At 42.7% G+C, this 21,599-nt stretch overlaps 2 protein-coding genes across 3 annotated transcripts in view; one reads left to right on the forward strand and one right to left on the reverse strand.

Annotated features, from left to right (window-relative positions):
• Nucleotides 1–1,279: 1,279 nt before the first annotated feature.
• Nucleotides 1,280–15,950, forward strand: DNAJA1 (DnaJ (Hsp40) homolog, subfamily A, member 1). 2 transcript variants are annotated; one of them, XM_011979992.1, is made up of 9 exons: nucleotides 1,280–1,460; nucleotides 2,562–2,703; nucleotides 2,906–3,083; nucleotides 5,838–5,942; nucleotides 6,395–6,622; nucleotides 10,263–10,377; nucleotides 12,646–12,761; nucleotides 13,086–13,186; nucleotides 14,736–15,950. In XM_011979992.1, exons 2-9 carry the CDS (start codon nucleotides 2,572–2,574, stop codon nucleotides 14,952–14,954), a joined length of 1,194 nt encoding a protein of 397 aa, XP_011835382.1. In that variant the 5' UTR covers nucleotides 1,280–1,460; nucleotides 2,562–2,571; the 3' UTR covers nucleotides 14,955–15,950. The 2 variants fall into 2 exon arrangements, with proteins under 2 accessions (XP_011835382.1, XP_011835383.1); XM_011979993.1 differs by having other exon boundaries at nucleotides 1,358–1,460; nucleotides 2,569–2,703.
• Nucleotides 15,951–20,923: 4,973 nt separating this feature from the next.
• The window catches only part of SMU1 (smu-1 suppressor of mec-8 and unc-52 homolog (C. elegans)), a 35,240-nt gene continuing 34,564 nt past the window's right edge, over nucleotides 20,924–21,599 (reverse strand). Inside the window, exon 13 of the mRNA XM_011980004.1 lies at nucleotides 20,924–21,567. The gene's annotated coding sequence lies outside the window, so the exon portion shown is untranslated. The remainder of the gene's footprint in view (nucleotides 21,568–21,599) is intronic.

A 21,599-nucleotide genomic window follows, 5' to 3' on the forward strand; every position in this document is an offset into this window, starting at 1 on the left:
CCCCACCACCTGTCTCTTATACACATCTAGATGTGTATATTCTTCCAAACCTTAGTATAGCCTTCCCCCGTGCTTTGTCCATTGCTCTTCTCCCATTTTCAAAACTCAGCTCAATTGCCACTTTTCCCAAGGAAACTCTCTGATCTATCACGTCTAATAGGAGACTCTCCGTACTGACTTCTACCTCATGGTTTCCCTGGCAGTCTGTTGACTTGTTGGCTTCTCACTGAAGTCTAACTGGGGTTTTTCAACTCTGCATCTCCAGTTCTGTTTTTGTTTTAAATCGAGACGGGGTTTCACCACGTTGCTGGGGCTGGTACCAAACTTCGAGCTCAAGCAATCAGTCCACGCTTGCGTCCCAAAGTGCTGGCATTACACACGTGAGTCACTGAGCCTGGCAAACTCCATCTTTCTTGGTGCTAGATAATGACTTCTCTGTTGTGCCCCTGGATAAAGAAGCGGACCCCAATTCCCATTAAGCCCCCGTGGTACCATTTTAAAGTCCAAGGTCTCACATTGCAGATTGTACATCCAGGTTCACTGACCCGTAGAATTTAAAAGTTAGGTCAAATAATTAAACAAATTGTTTTAGACACTCTTGCTGCTACTCTGTAGCCAAACTGGGTGAAAACCTGACCAGAGAGGTCCACGGCTCTCCGTGCATCAAAGACGGTTCAAACGTTTCACTGATTAGCTCAGTGCCAGACACTCTGCGCTCAATCTGCAGGAGTCAGCGAGCTCCAGGACAGATAACATGTGTCTAGGGGCCTGGACTTGCACAAAGAGCTCTAACAACTTCACAATTTGATGAATTAAGCCGCCTTGGACCGCGTGTGAAAAGCAGCAAGACCCAAGGCGTATGCTATTGGTCTGGGGACTAGACCCACCTGGCTCAAGCATTTCTTGCTCAGCGGGTTCCCAGAAAGAGGCGCCCACAGGAGGGTGAGCGGCGGGCAAGACTGTTCCAAGAGCTTTCCCCGTTCACACACAGCTCCCGCTGGATCACTGTACCCGAGCCCTTCCCGCCCTCGCGGGCGGAGGCGGCCACCCCACAGGTTTGGGAACCCTAGGACTTGCACTGCTCCTGAGCCATGCCCCACCAGCCGGAGACTTCCGCATCTCGGGCTTGCTGAGTGGAGAAAACGGCTCCAGAAGATTCCACGAGCGTCGGGAAGCCGGGTTAGCACCAACCCCCACAAGGCCTTTCGGCGCAGCTCCTCCCGACCCGTGCGCCCCCGCGCCGTTGCCCAGGTAACCGCTGGGCGGTGGCAGCGGCCGAGCGGGGCGGGACTTCCGGCGGGTGACGCGCCAGGGTTCGGCTACAAAAGACGAGGGCTGCGGCGCGCCGGGCGGAACTTTCCAGAACGCTCGGTGAGAGGCGGAGGAGCGGTAACTGCCCGAGCTGCGCACAGCTCCGCGCTCCTTTCCGCTCCCTCACACACCGGCGTCAGCCCGCACCGGTGAGTTTGAGCCCTCGAGCTTTCCCCAGTCCCCTGGCTGGCGCCATTGGCGCCGGGAAACCGATGGAGCCGCGGTCCGGAGGCCGTTGGCCGCGTGGGCAGGAGCGTTGTCAGTTCCTGGGCCCACGATTTCCCTTTTGGAGGGCTGGTGCGGTGCCCTGGCAACCCATCCCCGCCACGCACAGTGAATGGGCCCGAGACCTTTCCTAGACCTCCCTCCGTACCCAGCGTGGGATCTCCAAAGAGCTGCTGCCTTCGCCTCTCCGTCCGTGCGCGCCCCCGCGGCCCCCCTCCCCGTCCGTGTTACTGTTGGGGGGCGGGGTGGTTGGCGACCCTGCGCACGCGCACAGAGAACTAGGGGCGAGGGGCTGCGGAGGGAGCCGGGCGGAGGCTGCGGCTTTCGGTTTCTCTTTCTCTGTCTCCCCTCCTCTTCTTTGTTGAGGGCTGGGCTTTCCCCTCCGCCACTTGGGTCCAGGGTGGGAGGGAGAAAGGAAGGAAATCTTAACGGTCGGCGCCAAGTGCAAGGGGAAACCTGGCAGGTAAACTGTCAGCCTGAGGGGCGAGAGGGATTCGGCCGTGAAAGTGGAGAATCTGTAAGCCGTGGGCGGTGGAGGGTTTGCTGTGTGGAGCCGGTAATCTGTTTTGTAAACCTCTCCCCCCACCACTGTGTGCCCAGATGTCTTTTTCTGGAGAGTGTATGGAGTTTATCAGATTTACCAAAGACAGTGATAGTGTAATGACCAGTAGACTGACCATATCAGGGCTGCTTTTGTTACAACTATCACCGCCTCTAGGGGAAACGGGAAGAATCCATATAATAGTTGTGTTATATTAGTATGGAAGGTTTGGTGTGGGAGAATGGGAACCAGGTGCTAGAAGGCGGCTCTCGAATTACTTCTCGGTAATGATTATTAGTTTGTTTTGTCTGTTGGAGTTTATAGCTGAATTATCCCAGGAATTGTTACCTTTTTGGTGAAATTTAGGGAAAGTGGTGTTCTTATAATAGGATTTGGCAAAGAGATTGTTCGGCTTTAGCCCTCATTTTTATTAATTAAAAACTACCAGTTGAAAGCCGGTTAAAGTTGCATTTTCTTATTTCAGGCAGTAGAAGATGGTGAAAGAAACAACTTACTACGATGTTTTGGGGGTCAAACCCAATGCTACTCAGGAAGAATTGAAAAAGGCTTATAGGAAACTGGCCTTGAAGTACCATCCTGATAAGAATCCAAATGAAGGAGAGAAGGTGAGTAGTATATACTCTTAGACATATCTGAATATGAATAGTTCATTGCCAGATGTGTAGTATTTCTGTTATGATCTGAAATCGAGTATCTAATACAGGAATTATGATCACTTCTCGGTCTTTTTAGCTAAGATCAAGTGTAATGTAGCTAGGTAACACTTGTTTTTTTTTTTAAAAAATTCATTTTTCTTTTCTCAAACAGTTTAAACAGATTTCTCAAGCTTACGAAGTTCTCTCTGATGCAAAGAAAAGGGAATTGTATGACAAAGGAGGAGAACAGGCAATTAAAGAGGGTGGAGCAGGTGGCGGTTTTGGCTCCCCCATGGACATCTTTGATATGTTTTTTGGAGGAGGAGGAAGGATGCAGAGAGAAAGGAGAGGTAAGAATCTAGTCTTTGTGCAGCTAACTAAAGTTAGCTGTTGGTCAGAGCAGATCTTTGAGAAATCACCCATTTTAAATGTTTGTTTACATGTTGGTATAATGTTGCAAACTGACCACAAACTGCCTCTGATTTATGGTGTCGTGTTTTTTGTTGTTGTTGTTGTTTTGTTTTTTGTTTTTGAGACGGAGTTTCCCTCTTACTGCCCAGGCTGGAGAGCAACGGCGTGATCTCAGCTCAGGGCAACCACCATTTCCCGGGTTCAAGCGATTCTCCTGCCTCAGCCTCCCAAGTAGCTGGGATTACAGGCATGCGCCACCACACCCGGCTAATTTTGTATTTTTGTAGAGATGGGGTTTCACCATGTTGGTCACGCTGGTCTTGAACTGCCAACCTCAGGTGATCCGCCTGCCTTGGCCTCCCAGAGTGCTGGGATTACAGGTGTGAGCCACCACCCCCGGCCAATGGTGTCGTTTTTTTTTAAATGACATTTAAAGGACCTAAAAAACTAGCCAATAGAGTGGTAGCAAATGACTGCTTCCAAAAATCTTAGATATTATCAAATTATGAGAACAGAACTGGTGCTGTGGCTCACGCCTGTAATCCCAGCACTTTGGGAGGCCGAGGTGGGTGGATCATGTGAGGTCCGGGTTTGAGACCAGCCTGGCCAAGATGGTGAAACCCCATCTCTACAAAAAATACAAAATTAGCTGGGTTTGGTGGTGGGCGCCTGCAATCCCAACTCCTCTGGAGGCTGAGGCAGGAACCCTGGAGGCAGAGGTTGCAGTGAACCGAGATCGCGCCACTGCACTCCAGCCTGGGCAACAAGAGTGAATCTCTGTCTCAAAAAAAAAAAAATACAAAAATTAGCCAAGCGTGGTGGTGCGTGCTTGTAATCCCAGTTACTCGGGAGACAGGCAGGAGAATCACTTGAACCCGGGAGGTGGAGGTTGCAGTGAGCTGATATCGCACCAATGCACTCCAGCCTGGGCGACACAGCGAAACTCCGTCTCAAAAAAACAAAAAAGGAGAAAGTATATAGCAATATAATTTTCCAAGTCCTTTTTACAGAACTTATTTGGTGTTCCCTCACTCCCCAAAGGAATTCGATGGTGGTAGGTACAGTGGCCTTTTTCAAATGAGAGTAAGTTAAAGTTCAGAAACATAAAACGTCTTCAAGCTCATATAGCAAACCAACAGAGCCAGGGCTGAAAACTGGTTCGTTGCCTGCCACCTATCTAATGTTGCTTCAGCTTTATTGTGTCAAAATTACGTATTTAATATATTTATCAGGAAAGTGGCCTATGGGCTCTAGAAATACTGCTCATAGGAATAAAGTGTTTAAGTCAAGAGAAATTAGTCTCACTTTATTACCAGTATAGTGAATACAAACAAGGGCTGATGAGCAGAACCAGTTTTAGAATGAATGGCCAAGCCATTAAGTTTCACTTTGAGCTTCTAAGATATTTAAACTCCTTAAAAAGAAAGTGCATAATCCAAATCACTTGCTTACTAAACTGGTAGAATTTGTCCACAAAAAAGTAGTGGTGGTTTTTCACTTATCTTACAAAGAACTGACCTGCAGGTTAACATTGGCAAGCTATTTTATGTGGCTTTAGATCATATTGAGAGGTTATTTTTGGGGAAATGTGCTTCCCCAAGCTCTAGAAGCTTTATTTTTCCTTCCTTATATTCTCAACACTGTACAAAATAAGGGCAGCTAGATTTTAGCGTGCCAAAACTAAAGGTGGAGCTATGAGCAGAAGGACATAATTAATGGTATTTCATGCTTGATTAGAAAGTAAAAATGTTCATTAGGCATGAACAGAAACGAGTTTGAGAACTTTTTTCAGTTGGTGGAAAGGCAGTAATATTGTGAATAAGTCCTTGTGGAAGGATCAGTAGCTAGGAACTTACTAACTTATTAGCAGGTGACTTCATATTTCTAACCTCCGTGTCCTTATGAGATCTTGACCTTCCGTTTCCCATTCTGATTTAAGTGAAGTAAGGCACTCCTTAGGAGCCACTGGCCATGTGTGGCTCCATTAATTTTAAGAAAAAAACAAAACTACAGTTTCTTAGTCTAAAGAAAGCACATGTGATTCGTGGCTGCTGTGTTGGATAGAACAGATACCAAACGTTTATCACTGCAGAAAGTTCTGTTGGGCAATGCTAGTATAAAAGGTATGAGAAATTTGGCCTTTAAAACAACCGGTGCTGGCCCAGCAGTAAATGGGCTGTTTTCTACTAAATCAGGAAGAAGTAGAAATTGATACTCTTCTGTGGTGACTCAATAAATGCATCAACTTCCCTGGCCAATCTTGATTAATGAGAATTTACTGTGCTACAGAATTTTTGGATGAAGTAATTGGTCACGTTGCTCAATACGGTACGAAGTGAAAGCTTCAAAGAATATATTGTGACAGAAATGAATGTTTGGATTATTGTGAAATGTGCCCTTTTAAATAACGTTGGTTTTTCTCAAGTGACTTTGAGGTTAATGTTTCTGCTTACCATATTTCCAAGATGGTCATGTCTATGCCCTTAGGCAAATATTTAATTTCTGACCTGATTTTCTCTCATCTGTGATTACATCACAGTTTGAGGATATTCTGTGTATATAGTAGGTAGTCAACAGATGTACCCTGTGAGGCTCATCTTTTATTATCCTTTCACATTCTTTATAGTGCCTTTAGCACAAATAAGTAAGATTCAATATCAAACAGATTTGTAATGAGAAATACTTTGTTTTAGGCAAAAATGTTGTACATCAGCTCTCAGTAACCCTAGAAGACTTATATAACGGTGCAACAAGAAAACTGGCTCTGCAAAAGAATGTGATTTGTGACAAATGTGAAGGTACGGGTTTTTTTTGTTTTGTTTTTTGTTTTTTTAAACGTCTTTAATATGACACCTGAAAATGGAGCTAAGACTTCCTGGATACGTAAAATTGACTCACGTACACTACGTAGATTTTGGGGGAGGGGAGGGCTGATATAAAGAAAACCGACTGAAAACCTGCCACCTAAAGAAATAACAGCACTATTTTCTGTGTATATTTTAAATATAATTGGGATCAAGCTAGCTTGGTATCTTTTTTTGTAATAAGTAAAAGTTATTTACTGGAAATGAAGTATGTTCTAATGAGAATAAAACTAATTAAAATGATTTCATCAGTTACATATTCAGAGGGTAGCATTCCATCAGACTTTGAAAATATTAAAAGTACAGCATTTAGGAATTGTCTTCTTAAAACATTTACTACTGTATACACTAATTCATACGTTATTCAATTTTCTTTTTACATTTAGGTAGAGGAGGTAAGAAAGGAGCAGTAGAGTGCTGTCCCAATTGCCGAGGTACTGGAATGCAAATAAGAATTCATCAGATAGGACCTGGAATGGTTCAGCAAATTCAGTCTGTGTGCATGGAGTGCCAGGGCCATGGGGAGCGGATCAGTCCTAAAGATAGATGTAAAAGCTGCAACGGAAGGAAGATAGTTCGAGAGAAGAAGATTCTAGAAGTTCATATTGACAAAGGTGAGTTCTGAGCTACTTATTCTGAAGTCTTGAATGCTGTGGCAGATTTATTATTAACATTTTATAGTTTAAAAACCATTCTTGGCCGGGCACAGTGGCTCAAGCCCCAGCACTTTGGGAGGCTGAGACGGGCGGATCACGAGGTCAGGAGATCGAGACCATTCTGGCTAACCCGGTGAAACCCCGTCTCTACTAAAAAAAATAGAAAAAACTAGCCGGGCGAGGTGGCGGGCGCCTATAGTCCCAGCTACTCCAGAGGCTGAGGCAGGAGAATGGCGTAAACCCGGGAGGCGGAGCTTGCAGTGAGCTGAGATCCGGCCACTGCACTCCAGCCTGGGCAACAGAGCGAGACTCCATCTCAAAAAAAAACCATTCTTAGTTAGGTTATATATGATCCTATCACTCAGAAATCTTAGCAGCATAATATATAATGTTTTTCCATCCAGACATAATTTTGCATATTGGTATATTACTAATAGAAAATAAGGAATCTCCTCATCTAATATAAACAGGATTATCTTTTGAAATCAGTGGTCCTGTAAATGATTGAATAGTGTTCCAAACTTAATTCTCTGCTGTTAAACCATAGTTCTTCCATCTTTTAAAAAATTAGAATGAAGTTATTTGAACACATTCCTAATTAAGAGTTATTAGATCAAGGGATAGGCATATTTTTAAGGATTTGAGAAGGGAGTTAGGTGAAGAATTGGGTCTCATTAAAATTCATGGTTTTTTTTGTTTTTTCTGAGACAGAGTTTTGCGCTCATTTCCCAGGCTGGAATGTGCAATGGCACGATCTCAGCTCATTGCAACATCTGCCTCCCAGGTTCAAGCAATTCTTCTGCCTCAGTCTACCAAGTAGCTGGGATTACAGGCACCCAGCACCACGCCTGGCTAATGTTTTGTATTTTTAGTAGAGACGGGGTTTCACCATGTTGGCCAGGCTGATCTCGGACACCTGACCTCAGGTGATCACCTGCCTCGGCTTTCCAAAGTGCTAGAATTACAGGCATGAGCTACCACACCCGGCGTCATGTTTATTTTTTAAACTAATGGACATGTTTTCTGTTCTTTTTTTTCCTGAGAGAGAGTCTTGCTCTGTTGCCCAGGCTTGAGTGCAGTGATGCCATCTTGGCTCACTCTAACCTCCCCTCCCAGGTTCAAGCGATTCTCCTACCTCAACCTCCCAGGTAGCTGGACTACAGGTGTGTGCCACCATACCTGACCTGGACTTGTTTAAATAAACGTATTGGCCCACTTAATTGGCTTACTTGCCCATCTGTTGTATTTAAATGCTCCGTTAATTGATTTGAAAGAATTTAGACTACTTTTCCTTTTTTTTAGACTTGACACTTCTCTACCTATTGGGCTCCAGATTTAGAAATAAATATATAACCTTTTTGGGGGGGGGGGGGATTTGATTTGTCGGTTTTTAAATTTTACTCTTGTCAACTTACAAAAACCTTTTAAAATGTATTACGGCAGTACATTGCAGAAATTTTAAGAAATGTATGTAACCCCAGAAGGAAACTTAAATCAACATTATGGTAATCTCTTTTCAGATTTTGCTGTTTTTAAATGGGTCTACTATTATACTGTACTATGGTATGATACCAATCTGGAACTGTTAATATACAAATCTACATTAACATAAGTGGCTGCAATAGGATTCTATCATGTGACTCATTATACTGGCCTCTCTGACCCCCAGGGTTTTCCACCAAGAATGTAGTACATTGAAAGGTAAAAATAAGTTTTCTTGGCCAGTTGTTGAACTTAATGTGTTTCCCGCTTAGTGGGCCCATGCCTGGGGTTTATACTTTGAGGTGTTCTTGATACCAGTAGCTTATAGAGTAAGTCTTAACGTTGTTGATAGGTTCTTGGAAACTGAGACTTCTAGCAGAATGACCTCGAATAATGTCATGCAGGTCCTCAAATAATGTCATGTCACTGTAACACAGCCGAGGGGGAAAGAACCTATCAACAGTGAACTCTAAGTGAGAACTTGAAATTAATGCCCTCAGCAAGTGAAGGCATTTGTGCTATGCCTACCCTTGCTCTTCATTCAGGAAAACCTAGCTGAGTTTGCTTCCCTAGCATAACAAGTTATTTTGCCTCAATACACGATTAAAGACAGATTGTTTAATTTTGTCAGTGTATGATAATGGTAGTGCTTTTAAGTCCTTATTTAAGAGGACTTAATACATACTGAAGTATTTGTGGGTTAATGGATGTGGTTGGAGTTTACTTGAAAGTATATGTGGGGGCCATGGGTAGGGGTATAATACATGAAATACTAGTCATGAGTTAGAAACTGCTGAAGCTAAATTGGATGGATATGTAGGAATTCATTGTACTGTTGGCTCTTTTTATACAGGATTAATATTTTCCATACTAAAAGGGGAAACACGATTGCTCTGTTAGGTAACCAGAGTGATCTTGGGAAATAATCAGGAGATAACTGCTTCAGTGTAACACTCTACAAACACAGGTTTTCTTACATGAGTTACGTTGTAAGAGTTGTTGTCCAAACCCTTACTGAACTAAAATATGTGGGTCAGAGGTGAGGGGTAGGGAAGTCTCAGTAAAAAACAAACAAACAAACAAAAAAAACATGTTTAAGAATTTTCTGCCCTGTTAGAAAATACTCCTCTCCCTGTGTTTTATGGACCACATGGGCTAAGGGAGGGTCTAGCGCTGATTGTTTTGTTTGCTTGTTTTAATTTAAATGACGCAAGGGCAAGGGCTCGAACTCCTGTGCTCCAGGGTGCTGTCCTCAGGGTATCCTCCTGACTCTGCCTCCCAAAATGTAGTTACCGTTTTTTTAAGGGGACTATACTGAATAGTTCTTAAAAAATACGGATTTTCAGGCATGGGCTCAGGTCTGTAATCGTAACACTATAGGAGGCTGAGACAGGAGGATCCCTTGAGTCCAGTAGTTCAAGACTAGCCTGAGCAACATGAGAACCCGTCTCTATTTAAAAAAAAAAAATTTTTAAAGCTGGTCCCCAGCTACTCGGGAGGCTGAGGTGGGAGGATCACTTGAGCCCAGGAGATGGAGGCTGCAGTGAGCCATGTTTGTGCCACTGCACTCCAGCCTAGACAACAGAACAGAGCAAGATCCTATCTCAAGAAAAGATAGATTTAAAATTTTTTGTTTTATATATAAATACTACAATAGAGAGAAGGGTCTTGATTTACATTGCTGTTAGACTTAATAGAAGTAATTTGATGTGTTATAAGTAATGAAATTGAAATAATTAACATTTTTTGGTTATAACCAGTGTTTGCCAGTCATGGTTTAGTACCAGCATATACCTGTTTAGTTAATACTCTCAACATTGCTAATGAGGTGTAGGTGTCTGTGGGAAAGTTGAAACTTGGAAAGGATATGCAGCTTCCCCAGGGTAATCCAGCCAGTGAATAGCAGCTCTGAGATTTGAAGGCTGGTCTCTTTGCCTCTAGAGTTTGTGTTCTCCACTGTGATATCTTTTTTCAGGAGCAAATTGGACTGAACTACTTAAGTGGGCTTTCTTAGTCATTTCTGTGATTTTTACACATAAACAAACATTTATGTATACATTGTATGATTCTGACCTTAGTTGGATATTTAATAAGAGTATAAAACTAATGTTTTTAGGCATGAAAGATGGCCAGAAGATAACATTCCATGGTGAAGGAGACCAAGAACCAGGACTGGAGCCAGGCGATATTATCATTGTGTTAGATCAGAAGGACCATGCTGTTTTTACTCGGTAAAGACTTTTATCAACCAAACTGATGTCTTACATATTTGGGTTGTTGGTTTTGGTTTGTTTTTTTGTTTGTTTTTTTTAAAGTGTTTTCCATTACTTTTGAAACCTATTTCCTGGAAAAAGATTGTTAACCATTGTTTGGATCGTAAGAAGTTGAATACATAGGATCAGATTTTTAGCTTTTTGTCTCTAAGTATGGAACGTTGAAAATGTGTTTCAATTAGATGTTTTGTGTGAACCTAAGTAGCAGATGGCTGGGGAAAACATCCCTGGACAAAAATTTGCCCTCAATCTTTGTAAAACAATTTAAGCACCTTAAAACACTCACCAGTTTTCAATCCCAAGTTTATGATAAAGTTGAATTGCTTTTAATTGTAAATACCCAAAAGCATCTCTGTAGGAAACTTAAATTGGAACATTACTAAGTATAAATTCAGGTCTACCGTTTTGAACTAAATAATGAGTATGATCAACACTGAAGCACAAGAAAAATTGATGATTAACAGCACATGTTTATATCAAATATGTCCATGGCTAACATAACAGACTCTGTGCATGCTATATTCCCAGCAACTTGGGAGGCTGAGGTGGGAGGATCACTTGAGGCCAGGAGTCCTAGCTACTGGGGAGGCCGAGGCAGGAGAGTGGCTTGAACTCAGGAGTTCAAGGTTATGATCATGCCACTGCATTGTAGCCTGGGTGACAGTAAGACCCCATCTTTCTTTTTTTTTTAAATGGACTGGAGGTGAAATTGGGAGCATCTTAACTGGTTTAGAATGAAATAATATTTCGGCTGGATTTGGTGGCTCACGCCTGTAATCCCAACACTTTGGGAGGCCAAGGCGGGTGGTCAGGAGTTCAAGACCAGCCTAGCCAACATGATGAAATGCCATCTCTGTTAAAGATACAGAAATTAACCAGGCATGGTGGCAGTCCCTGAGGCAGGAGAATCACTTGAACCGGGGAGGTGCGGAGTTCGCAGTGAGTTGAGATGGTGCCATTACACTCCAGCCTGGGCAAAAAGAGCAAAACTTGGTCTCAAAAAAAAGACTAATATTTTACAAATGTCTGAAGACAATGGGAAATGTTGTCAAGCTCAGGATTTTGATGCTGTCATTTGAGAAGAGTATTAAAGATTAAAGATGTTTTATTTATTTATTTATTTTTGAGATGGAGTTTCACTTAACAAGCCCAGGCTGGAGTGCAATGGTGCGATCTTGGCTCACGGCAGCCTCCAACTCCCGGGTTCAAGCGATTCTCTCACCTCAGTCTCCCGAGTAGCTGGGATTACAGGTGCCCGCCACCATGCCCAGCTAATTTTTGTATTTTTAGTAGAAGACGGGTTTCACCGTGTTGACCAGGCTGGCATCGAACTCCTGACCTTAGGTAATCCACCCGCCTCGGCCTCCCAAAGTGTTGGGATTGCAGGTCTGAGCGACTGCGCCTGGCCTAAAGGTGTTCTATTAATGTGGCTTGGAAAAGAGGAAAGGCTAAGCACGAGAAGGAGGAAGTGGGCTGTTACGTTAAATATGAAAGGCTGTGTTCACTCACAATATGCCAGGAACTATTATTTCAGGTACGTCAATGAGGAAATTCTTACAGTCCCTTTAAATTGGACGTATCCTCATTGTTTAATTTCATAGAGCCTAAATTATCTAGGACCCTGCCCGGGCTAGAGTGCAGTGGCATGATCTCAACTCACTGCAACCTCTGCCTCCAGGTTCAAGTGATTCTCCTGCCTCAGCCTCCCGAGTAGCTGGGACTACAGGTGTGCGCCACCATGCCTGGCTGATTTTCTGTATTTTTAGTAGAGATGGGATTTCACCATGTTGGCCAGGCTGGTCTTGAACTCCAGACCTTAGGTGATCCACCCTCCACATCCTCCCAAAGTGCTGGAATTACAGATGCGAACCACAGCGCCCGGCCTAACCCTCACTCTTGTAAGAGTTGTTTGTGTTTTTTTTTTTCCTCTGAGAAACCAGATTTAAAATTAGGTAATGAAACAATTCACAGATGGTAAATGGTAAAGGCTGCCTAGAATGTGTGGAATGACTTCGAAACCTTATCTAGGAAACAGGGCTGGCAGGTTCCACATGTTTGTTCTTCCCAGATCTCTGCTCTGTTTGATTTTTACGATGGGGGAAGAAAAGGGTGTCTGTGTCTTTGTAAAAGACCCTTTGCTTGTATTAAACAAAAAAACAGCCCGCTTTAGTACATCTACTGATTGGTGATTTGAAAAATATAAATAATGTGTCATATTTTATGCAGACGAGGAGAAGACCTTTTCATGTGTATGGACATACAGCTGGTTGAAGCATTGTGTGGCTTCCAGAAGCCGATATCCACTCTTGACAACCGAACCATAGTCATCACCTCTCATCCAGGTATGGGAACTAGGCAAGCTTAAACTTCTCTTTTCTATTCTAGTATTTTCCTTGTCTCCCAATAACAAAGTGTAGTTATAGGCACTGAGGGAAACCCATTGTTTTTCTTTCTTGGTTACATATCCTCCTCTGGGCTGAGATGAAGTTATAAAGTCTTGGCTTTCTTGGCAGCCCTTGGAAAACCCGTAAGTGAAAGGTAACAGGATTGTTTTGCCACGTAAGTTTTATTCCTGCCAACGAGCTAGGACAGTGCTCTTGTTCTTTATATTCCCTGCCTCATAAAAATGTGACCATACTTAAAGAACTTGGCTTCAATGTTTTCAGGTCAGATTGTCAAGCATGGAGATATCAAGTGTGTACTAAATGAAGGCATGCCAATTTATCGTAGACCATATGAAAAGGGTCGCCTAATCATCGAATTTAAGGTAAGCTGTAAAGTACTTTAAAAATATTTGAGAAAATTAGCTTACTAAAACCTGATAAAATAAAATTTCAGCCAGGTGCAGTAGCTCATGCCTGTAATCCCTGTATTTTGAGAGGTTGAGGCAGGAGGATCCCTTGAGTCCAGGAGTTTGAGAACAGTCTGGGCAACATAGTGAAACCCTGTCTCTTTTTAAAAAAAATAAAATTAAATTAAATTTCTGAATGCTAAGCAACCTGAAACTTAAATGTTTTGTTACTCAGCAAGAAATACATGGATCTGGCCATGTGCCACTGGCACACGCCTATAATCCCAATGTTTTGGGAGGCCGAGACAGGTGGATCACTTGAGCTCAGGAGTTCAAGGCCAGTCTGGGCAACATGGCAAAACTCCATCTCTACAAAAAATACAAAAATTAGCCAGGCATGGTGGCATGCACCTATAGTCCCAGTTACTTGGGAGGCTGAAGTGGGAGGATTGCTTAAGCCTAGGTGGTCAAGGCTTTAGTGAACCAAGATCATGTCACTGTACTTCAACCTGGGTGACAGAATGAGACCCTGTCTCAAAAAAAAAAAAAATTACCTAATACTACTTACTCCTGTCATGTTGAGCATTCTTTGTTAAGTTGAGGATGGGTTTTTTTGCATCATTAATTGGATATTTAAAGATAGGTTGTGGGAGGGGTGTGTGGGACAAGTGGGTATTTTAGTAATGAAAGGTTGTAACTGGCATCTTAAAGTTCAGAGGCGCTTTACAATAATTGCAGATTTCTTGGCAAAGTAGTGTAATGCTTGATTTGTTAATAGGTATAAAGCAATCCAGTCATTTTCCTCAGTCTTAAATTTGCCTGTCACCACAAAAATATTAATTAAAACTTTTTTTTTCCTTTTTGAGACGGAGTCTTGCTCTGTCACCCAGGTTGGAGTGCAGTGGTGCGATCCTGGATCACTGTAACCTCCACCTCCTGGGTTCAGGCAAAAGTCTCCTGCCTCAGCCTCCTGAGTAGCTGGGATTACAGGTGCCTGCTGCCACGCTAGGCTTTTTAGTAGAGTTGGGGTTTCACCATATTGGCCAGGCTGGTCTCAAACTCCTGACCTCAGGTGATCTGCCCACCTCAGCCTCCCAAAGTGTTGGGATTTGTCATCCCAATTGTATGAGCCACCGCACCTGGCCTAAAAACATCTTTGGATAAGAAAGAACTACCCTTTTGAGAGTAAGAATAGCTTTAAATATCTCATAAGAAGAGTTAGGCTGTTGCAGGATGGGTTTTGGTATTAAAAAGTCAGTTTGGTGGGTAGAACAATGGTTGTTAAAGTGCAGTTTTATTTAATGCAATCGTTTTTAATAAAGCCTGGCTTTTGGTCATAATCCTTGAGCTCTAGTTCAGAGTATGCTATGCACTGTGCCTTTTAAGAGCCTGTTCTGAGATTGGCAGATTCACCTAAATATTACGTGTTTACATGTCTTTTTCTGGGGAAAATGGGTCCATGATACTAATGATACTAAGGAGCTAATGATGAAATTGGATTGAACAGTAAAAATTTCTTTCGAAGGTAAACTTTCCTGAGAATGGCTTTCTCTCTCCTGATAAACTGTCTTTGCTGGAAAAACTCCTACCCGAGAGGAAGGAAGTGGAAGAGACTGATGAGATGGATCAAGTAGAACTGGTGGACTTTGATCCAAATCAGGAAAGACGGCGCCATTACAATGGAGAAGCATATGAGGATGATGAACATCATCCCAGAGGTGGTGTTCAGTGTCAGACCTCTTAATGGGCCAGTGAATAACACTCACTGCTGGCATTTAATGTGCATTAGTGAATAAGTGAAGGACTGTAATCATAATATGCTCACTACTTGCTCTTGTTTTTGTTTTAATATTCAACTATAGTAGTGTTTTAAAAAGTTAAATGAAGAATAAACGCAAATATAAAAGCTCTGACTTTGCCCTGTATGTATGATGACTTCAGTGTCCAAGATGAAGTTTAATACCTGTAAAAACTACAAAGAAGTTCCCCTAGCATTTCTAGGCCAAACCTTGTAATTGACTTCAGCTATGTACGTGGACAAGCTTAGACTGAAATGCTAGGTATATGTGTTGGCTTCAGTGTATGACCCTTCATTGTTAAGCTATGAAAGTAAAACTCTGTATTTAACTGGCAATGAGGAAAAAAAAAATTTGTAGAGAAGTGTTGGTCTGTATAGTTCTTTGTATTAAGTGGGATTCATTGTAATGCCTTTGCATTTATTCTATTGCCTCAACTGTTACTTGAAGATGGCGTAATATATAATTTATCCTGTGGTATCAGTGATAAAAATGATACCTTTCTGTAGGAGGGGTTTATCATAATATGCTGCTTCTTGAAGGCTTGCACTTCCAGAATTGTGTTTCCTTCTGCTGTGCCATTCATATATATATATATCCATATATATCTTGACCAGTCCTGGCCATTTACCCCCCTCCTTGTCTGTGGACCATAAGCCCGAGTAGTGACTTCAGAGCTGGGTAATGTAGAAATTAAAGTGAAAAGACCTTTACGTGGAGAAGTAATTTGCATGCATAATATAGGAAGGTGTTCTTTAGGTATGTTACAGGATTACTTTAAACCATTTGACTTATGCTCCAAAGTAATGTTGGTAGTATAGCAAATTATGATGAATAGCTTTAATTGTATGTTTAAAAGTCATATGTTCACATGCTTAAATCGGTATCAGAATTTAAGCAATTCTTGAAATGTATTGTCTCCTTAATATACTAATTACAAAGCATCTCCAATGTGTGTCACTACAGGCTTTTTTTTTCCCCCAGATCATCAAGTTTTGGCTTTTAAGATACATAACTTGATTTTAGCTAGTCTGAATGAGTGATGCAAAAATACTCTTGAACTATAGTTAAATATTTAATATTAAATAGGATGGAGAGTAAAAGTGGAGGACTGGGTAATGAGCCAAGAAGAAGGGGACTTAGAAAACTATGCATACATTGGAGTGAGCGTGAGAGAACAAGTTCTCATAAAGAATACAAGCTTAAGAAGGAGACCTTTGTGTTTAAAAAGTAAGGTTCCCAACCCATCCGTGTTTGTCAACTTCCTTTTAGTCTGTGCCAGACAGCCACAGCTACCCTAAAGTTAGAGACGTTCAGGAAAGTATAACTGACCAGTGTTCAGAAAAGTGCTTGTGACAGATTTCAGTTTTCACTGGCTTTATGTATAAATTCTAAAAATTTCTTAACCTGTGTTTTAATACATTTAAGAGCATCGTTTAGGGCTGGGCACGGTGGCTTATACCTGTGATCCCAGCACTTTGGGAGAACAGGGCAGGCAGATCACCTGAGGTCAGGAGTTTGAGACTAGCCTGGCCACCTTGGTGAAAACGTGGTGTACTTTACTAAAGGTACAAAAGTTAGCCAGTAGCACTCACCTGTAGTCACAGCTACTCGGGAGGCTGAGGCAGAATTGCTCGAACCCAGGTCAGGAGGTTGCAGTGAACCAAGATGATGCCATTGCACTCCAGCCTGGGTGACAGCAAGACTGTCTCAAAAAAAGAAGAAAAAGCATTGTTTATAGGACACTTAAAATTTTTTGCAAATCTCACAACGTTTTCGGCATTTGTCAGTCATAAAGGAAATGCACATAAAAACCAGATACTACTTCATACCTACTAGGATAGCGCTGATCCAAAAAACGGAAAATAGAATATGGAGAAATTGGAACTCTCTCTACTTTGTTGGTGGTAATGTAAAACGTTGCAGTTGCAGTAGAAAAAAAAAGCTAAACATGGAATTACCACATGACCCAGAGCTGGCCCTCCTTTCTGGGTTTCACATCCATGGATTTAGTCAACCTTGGATCAAAAACAATTGGGAAAAATTGTTCCTGACCATGTACAGACTTACTCCCTAAACAATACAGTATAACAGCTGTTTACATAGTATTTACATTGTATTAGGTATTACAAGTTAACCTAGAGCTAGATGGCTAAGTTATGCAGGATGTGTAGGTTATATACAAATAACCATGCTGTTTTATGTCAGGGACTTGAGTGTCCTCAGATTCTGGTATCCATGGAAAGTCCTGGAACCAGTACCCCCATGGATACTGAGGGATGACTATACAAAAGGAATTAAAGACAAGAATGGAGGGCTGGTGCGGTGTCTCACACCTGTAATCTCAGCACTTCGGGCAGCCTAGGCAGGCGGATCACCTAAGGTCAGGAGTTGAAGACCAGCCTGGCCAACATGGTGAAACCCCATCTCCACTAAAAAGACAAAAATTAGCCGGGTGTGGTGGTGGGCACCTGTAATCCCAGCTACTTGGGAGGCTGAGGCAGGAGAACCGCTTGAACCCAGGCGGTGGAGGTTGCAGTGAGCCAAGATTGCATCACTGCACTCCAGCCTGGGTGACAAGAGTGAGACTCCGTCTCAGAAAAAAAAAAAGTGCTCATACTTGTATGGTGTTTACTGCAGCATTCTCAACAGTCCAAAGTAGAAACCTGAGTGTCCACCAACAAATGGTTAATGTGTACAATATACTGTGAAATATACAGTCATTAAAAGGAATACTTTTTACAGTTCCCCCAAATATGAAGCACATTCCTGTTTGATCTGTGGATGAACCTTTAAAACATGCTAAATGAAATAAACCAGATACAAAAGGACAAATATTGTATAATTTCACTTACATGAACTAAACGGCAAATGCATTGAGGCAGAACCAGTACCAAAGGCTCAGGGGAGGGGAAGGAGAAGTTAATTGACAATGTTACAGGGCTTCTGTTTAGGGTGATAACATTTTGGAAATACAATAGTGGTTGCATAACATTGTAAATAATGCCACTGAATTGCACAATTGTTTGGGAATTTTGTTATATATGTTTTACAATTAAAAATCCTAAGAACACTAAAAGAAAGTCATATTAGGTCGGTTGGTGCAAAAGTAATGTGCCATTACTTTTAATGGCAAAAACCACAATTACTTTTGCACTAACCTAATAGTTATATCCTGAAGAGGCAGAAACTGATAGGTTTGTGTAGTTTTTCAGCTTGTATTATTACCACTAACAGCCTCTGTTGAGCCCTTTATTACTATGTAAGCAGCCATATTTAATTCTCAGAACAACGTAATGAGGGAGAACCTATGAAAAAACAAAGCCCCTTAAAATAACCAAGGACATCACAAAAATACAAGTTCCAGCACTAACTCTGCTTTCTCTGTGATGCTTCTCCTGCCCGTTCATACTTGTAGAGAATAGGAATAGAGGCCAATTATGTCCCTTGAGAGTGCTCTTGGAACAGTGGCAAATTTTCTGTACATGAAATTAGCTTCTCAACTTTTTTGTACATATGGTACTGGTTCTCAACCTTGGCTACCATTGGAATTACCCGGGAAACATTAAAACACTGATCAGGTCCCACCCTCCAGGGGTTCTGTATAACTCGGCTAGGTGTAGCCTAAGCATCAAAATGATTATGCGCAGCCAAGGTTGAAAGCCACCAATACTGACACATAGATTTAATATTAACCACTGGAACAGAATACCACTGTTAAAATTGCTGTGGAAGGTTAAGTAATGGGCAGCCCCTGCTATTGCAAGTTTTTTGTTGTTGATTTTTCTTTTTTTTTTTTTTTAAGCCAAGTCTTGCTCTGTCACCCAGGCTGGAGTGCAGTGGCATAATCTCAGCTCACTGCAACCTCTGCCTCCCAGGTTCCAGCTATTCTCCTGCCTCAGCCTCCTAGGTAGCTGGGACTACAGGCGTGAGCCACCATGCCCAGCGAATTTTGTATCTTTTAGTAGAGACGGGGTGTTACCATGTTGACCAGGCTGGTCTCGAACTCGTGACCTCATGATCCGCCCACCTCGGCCTCCCAAAGTGCTGGGATTACAGGCTTGAGCCACTGCACCTGGCCTATTGCAAGTTTTAAACAAGCTCAGTCCAGGGAACTTCCTAACTTGGACATACACTTCATAGCAATTTCTTCTCTTAAAATAGTGGAAAATGAAGCTTTAAGAGCACAGTGAATGAGAACACTAGCAAGCTATGGCAATTTGAAAAAATGTGATTTTAAGAGACAGTCTTGCACCTTTATCTAAATTTGGTTATCTCAGCATGAACCTTCTGAGACTGACAGCAAGAATTAAAACACCTTTTGTATATGCGGAAACTACCCTGTAGTCTACCTGTTCTCAAATTTGAGCATGCTTGCTGGGTCCCCACCACCAGTTTCTGATTCTGTAGGTCTGGGACAGGACTTTAGAATGTGTCTTTCAAACAATTTATTAGGTGACACTTTAAGAACCACTGTTCTAGCACAAGCCAAAGAAGTGACAGCAAAGACTGACATCCAGAATCTTGTAATTCGGTTCTCTACTCATCTCACTACCTGTGCTCTGCTTAGGTAAATGTTTTTGCAGAATGTGGAAGAACAACCCATGTATTCTTTGCCCCTGCCCAAACCTAAAGATTGAGGAGAAACTTAAGCAATATTAAGAGTGAGGCAAGAGAGAAAAGAAACCTAGCTTTGGAGTCACATCTGGTTTTCAATACGAGCTTCATGCAAGTTGGAATGAGTTAGGTCCCTCACGTCTGGAAACCTGTTTCTTCATGTGTATTTGCGCACCCTCATTACATTGTTCTGAGAATTAAATATGGCTGCTTACATAGCAATGAAGGGCTCAACAGACGCTGTTAGTGGTACTAATAATACAAGCTGAAAAAAAACTGGTGAAGAAGATACTGAATTGTACCTGAGATTTATACCATTTGCTGTTTAAAAAATAAACCATATCACCCCGAAAAACCTCCGCGCAATGTTTTCCAGTCATTAATTCAACAGCTGAATGGGGAATAGGACAAATGTCCTTATGCTCATGGAATTTTAACGCCAGTTTAGCTTCTATGTTAAGAGCTGGAGAGCAGCATCCGTCAAATCTGGTGGCTGCAGCAGAGCACTTCCCTAGGAACCGACTGCACACGCCCAATTCAGAAGGAAGTGCGCACTGATTCCCGTCAGCCGACTCCCCTTCGCTTAGCTGCTGCCACCCGCCCTTACCACGATGTGACCGCCAACTTTTTAACAGTGGCTTCACCCGACGTCTGCAGGCCCTGACACTTGGCTCTGGCGGGTGCGCGGTCTCCCTACCCCCAGTAAGGGGCTCTACCGGCCCTGGACCCAAGATAGGACTCCTGCCTGGCGCCCACCCGGAGCGGCGGCGCCCCAGATCCGGCCGTGGGCGGCGGCCCCGCGCGTGCGCCGCCCGTCCCCCCCGCGGTCTGGCTGTGCGGGCGCTAGAGGGGAGCTGGGCTGTCCCAGCCTTCAGTGCTGGAGGGACGGCCGCATGAGGCTTCAGAAAGCCTGGGCGCCCAGCAGTGTTAAGGAGCGTGTGCCCATTTAAAGACAAAAACACTATTTTTCAGGTTTGTACGAAATGAAGTTGTAGAAAGATTAACAAGGGTTACCTGGGAAAGGCAGATTTTCAACTTAGCGTTTACATGTTCACCCAGTGCATTATTTTATTTAAAAAGAAAAATATATACTTAATGGCTCCTAATCCAGCTCTGTTTGCCTTGTCTCCCAAGACACCTATCATTTGCCCAGCACATACCTTGCCGCTATGCCACACTGCAGTCCCCGGGAAGGTTCCCTGTGCTTAGATCGCCTCCCAGTCCCTCCAGGAAGCCTTTCCCAACCCTTTTGCATTAAGTGCCCCGCCTCTCATCATCAGAAAGGTGACTTGAGCTTTTATCAGTTTTAGTTACTCCTTTTAATATGCTCTTCTTCCCTATGTTTAGGCGAGTCTTTTTTTAAACCATAGTCAGCACTTGGTGCCAGCAACAGAAGTGTTCCATAAAAATTCCTAGAATAAACCAACACGTGCTGACTAGATTCTCTATCTTCATAAACGGTGGTACAAACTATGCATAACTACCAGCTTCATGAGGTCAAAACTAAATCAAAAATTCTTCTCAAAGACTTTAAAAAATTTTTTTTAGCATAAACTGTTTCCTCTTTCTAACAAACTTCTCTTACTTAAGTGAACGTTTCTTTCCACTGGGATGGCTGTCTACATTCTCAGGAATCCTGAATTCATGACTATGTTCAACTCCCACGACCATTTTAAAATCATCAAAATGGCAGCAAATGACATTACCTGGGCCAAAAAGCTGCAGGTTTTGTGGCAAATGGGAAATATGTTACAGAATATGACTGGGAAAGAGGAATTTCTTAGTGTCGCTCAGAATTAATTCAGCAAACACTGAACATTACTACGTGCCCCACATAGGATCATACTGCATTTCAAGTCACAATCAAAGGTAAATTACAAGGCTGGGCGCGGTGGTTCATGCCTGTAATCCCAGCACTTTGGGAGGCCGAGGCAGGCAGATCACCTGAGGTCAGGAGTTCAAGACCAGCCTGACCA

This window comes from Mandrillus leucophaeus, unplaced genomic scaffold (assembly GCF_000951045.1).
Source record: "Mandrillus leucophaeus isolate KB7577 unplaced genomic scaffold, Mleu.le_1.0 Scaffold208, whole genome shotgun sequence".
In the NCBI taxonomy this organism is placed as follows: domain Eukaryota; kingdom Metazoa; phylum Chordata; class Mammalia; order Primates; family Cercopithecidae; genus Mandrillus; species Mandrillus leucophaeus.

Coding starts and splice junctions, on each gene's coding strand:
- DNAJA1 (XM_011979992.1), top strand. CDS start 2,572: ATGGTGAAAGAAACAACTTACTACGATGTTTTGGGGGTCAAACCCAAT. Junction 3,084..5,837: donor GATGCAGAGAGAAAGGAGAG/GTAAGAATCTAG, acceptor ACTTTGTTTTAG/GCAAAAATGTTGTACATCAG. Junction 5,943..6,394: donor GATTTGTGACAAATGTGAAG/GTACGGGTTTTT, acceptor TTTTACATTTAG/GTAGAGGAGGTAAGAAAGGA.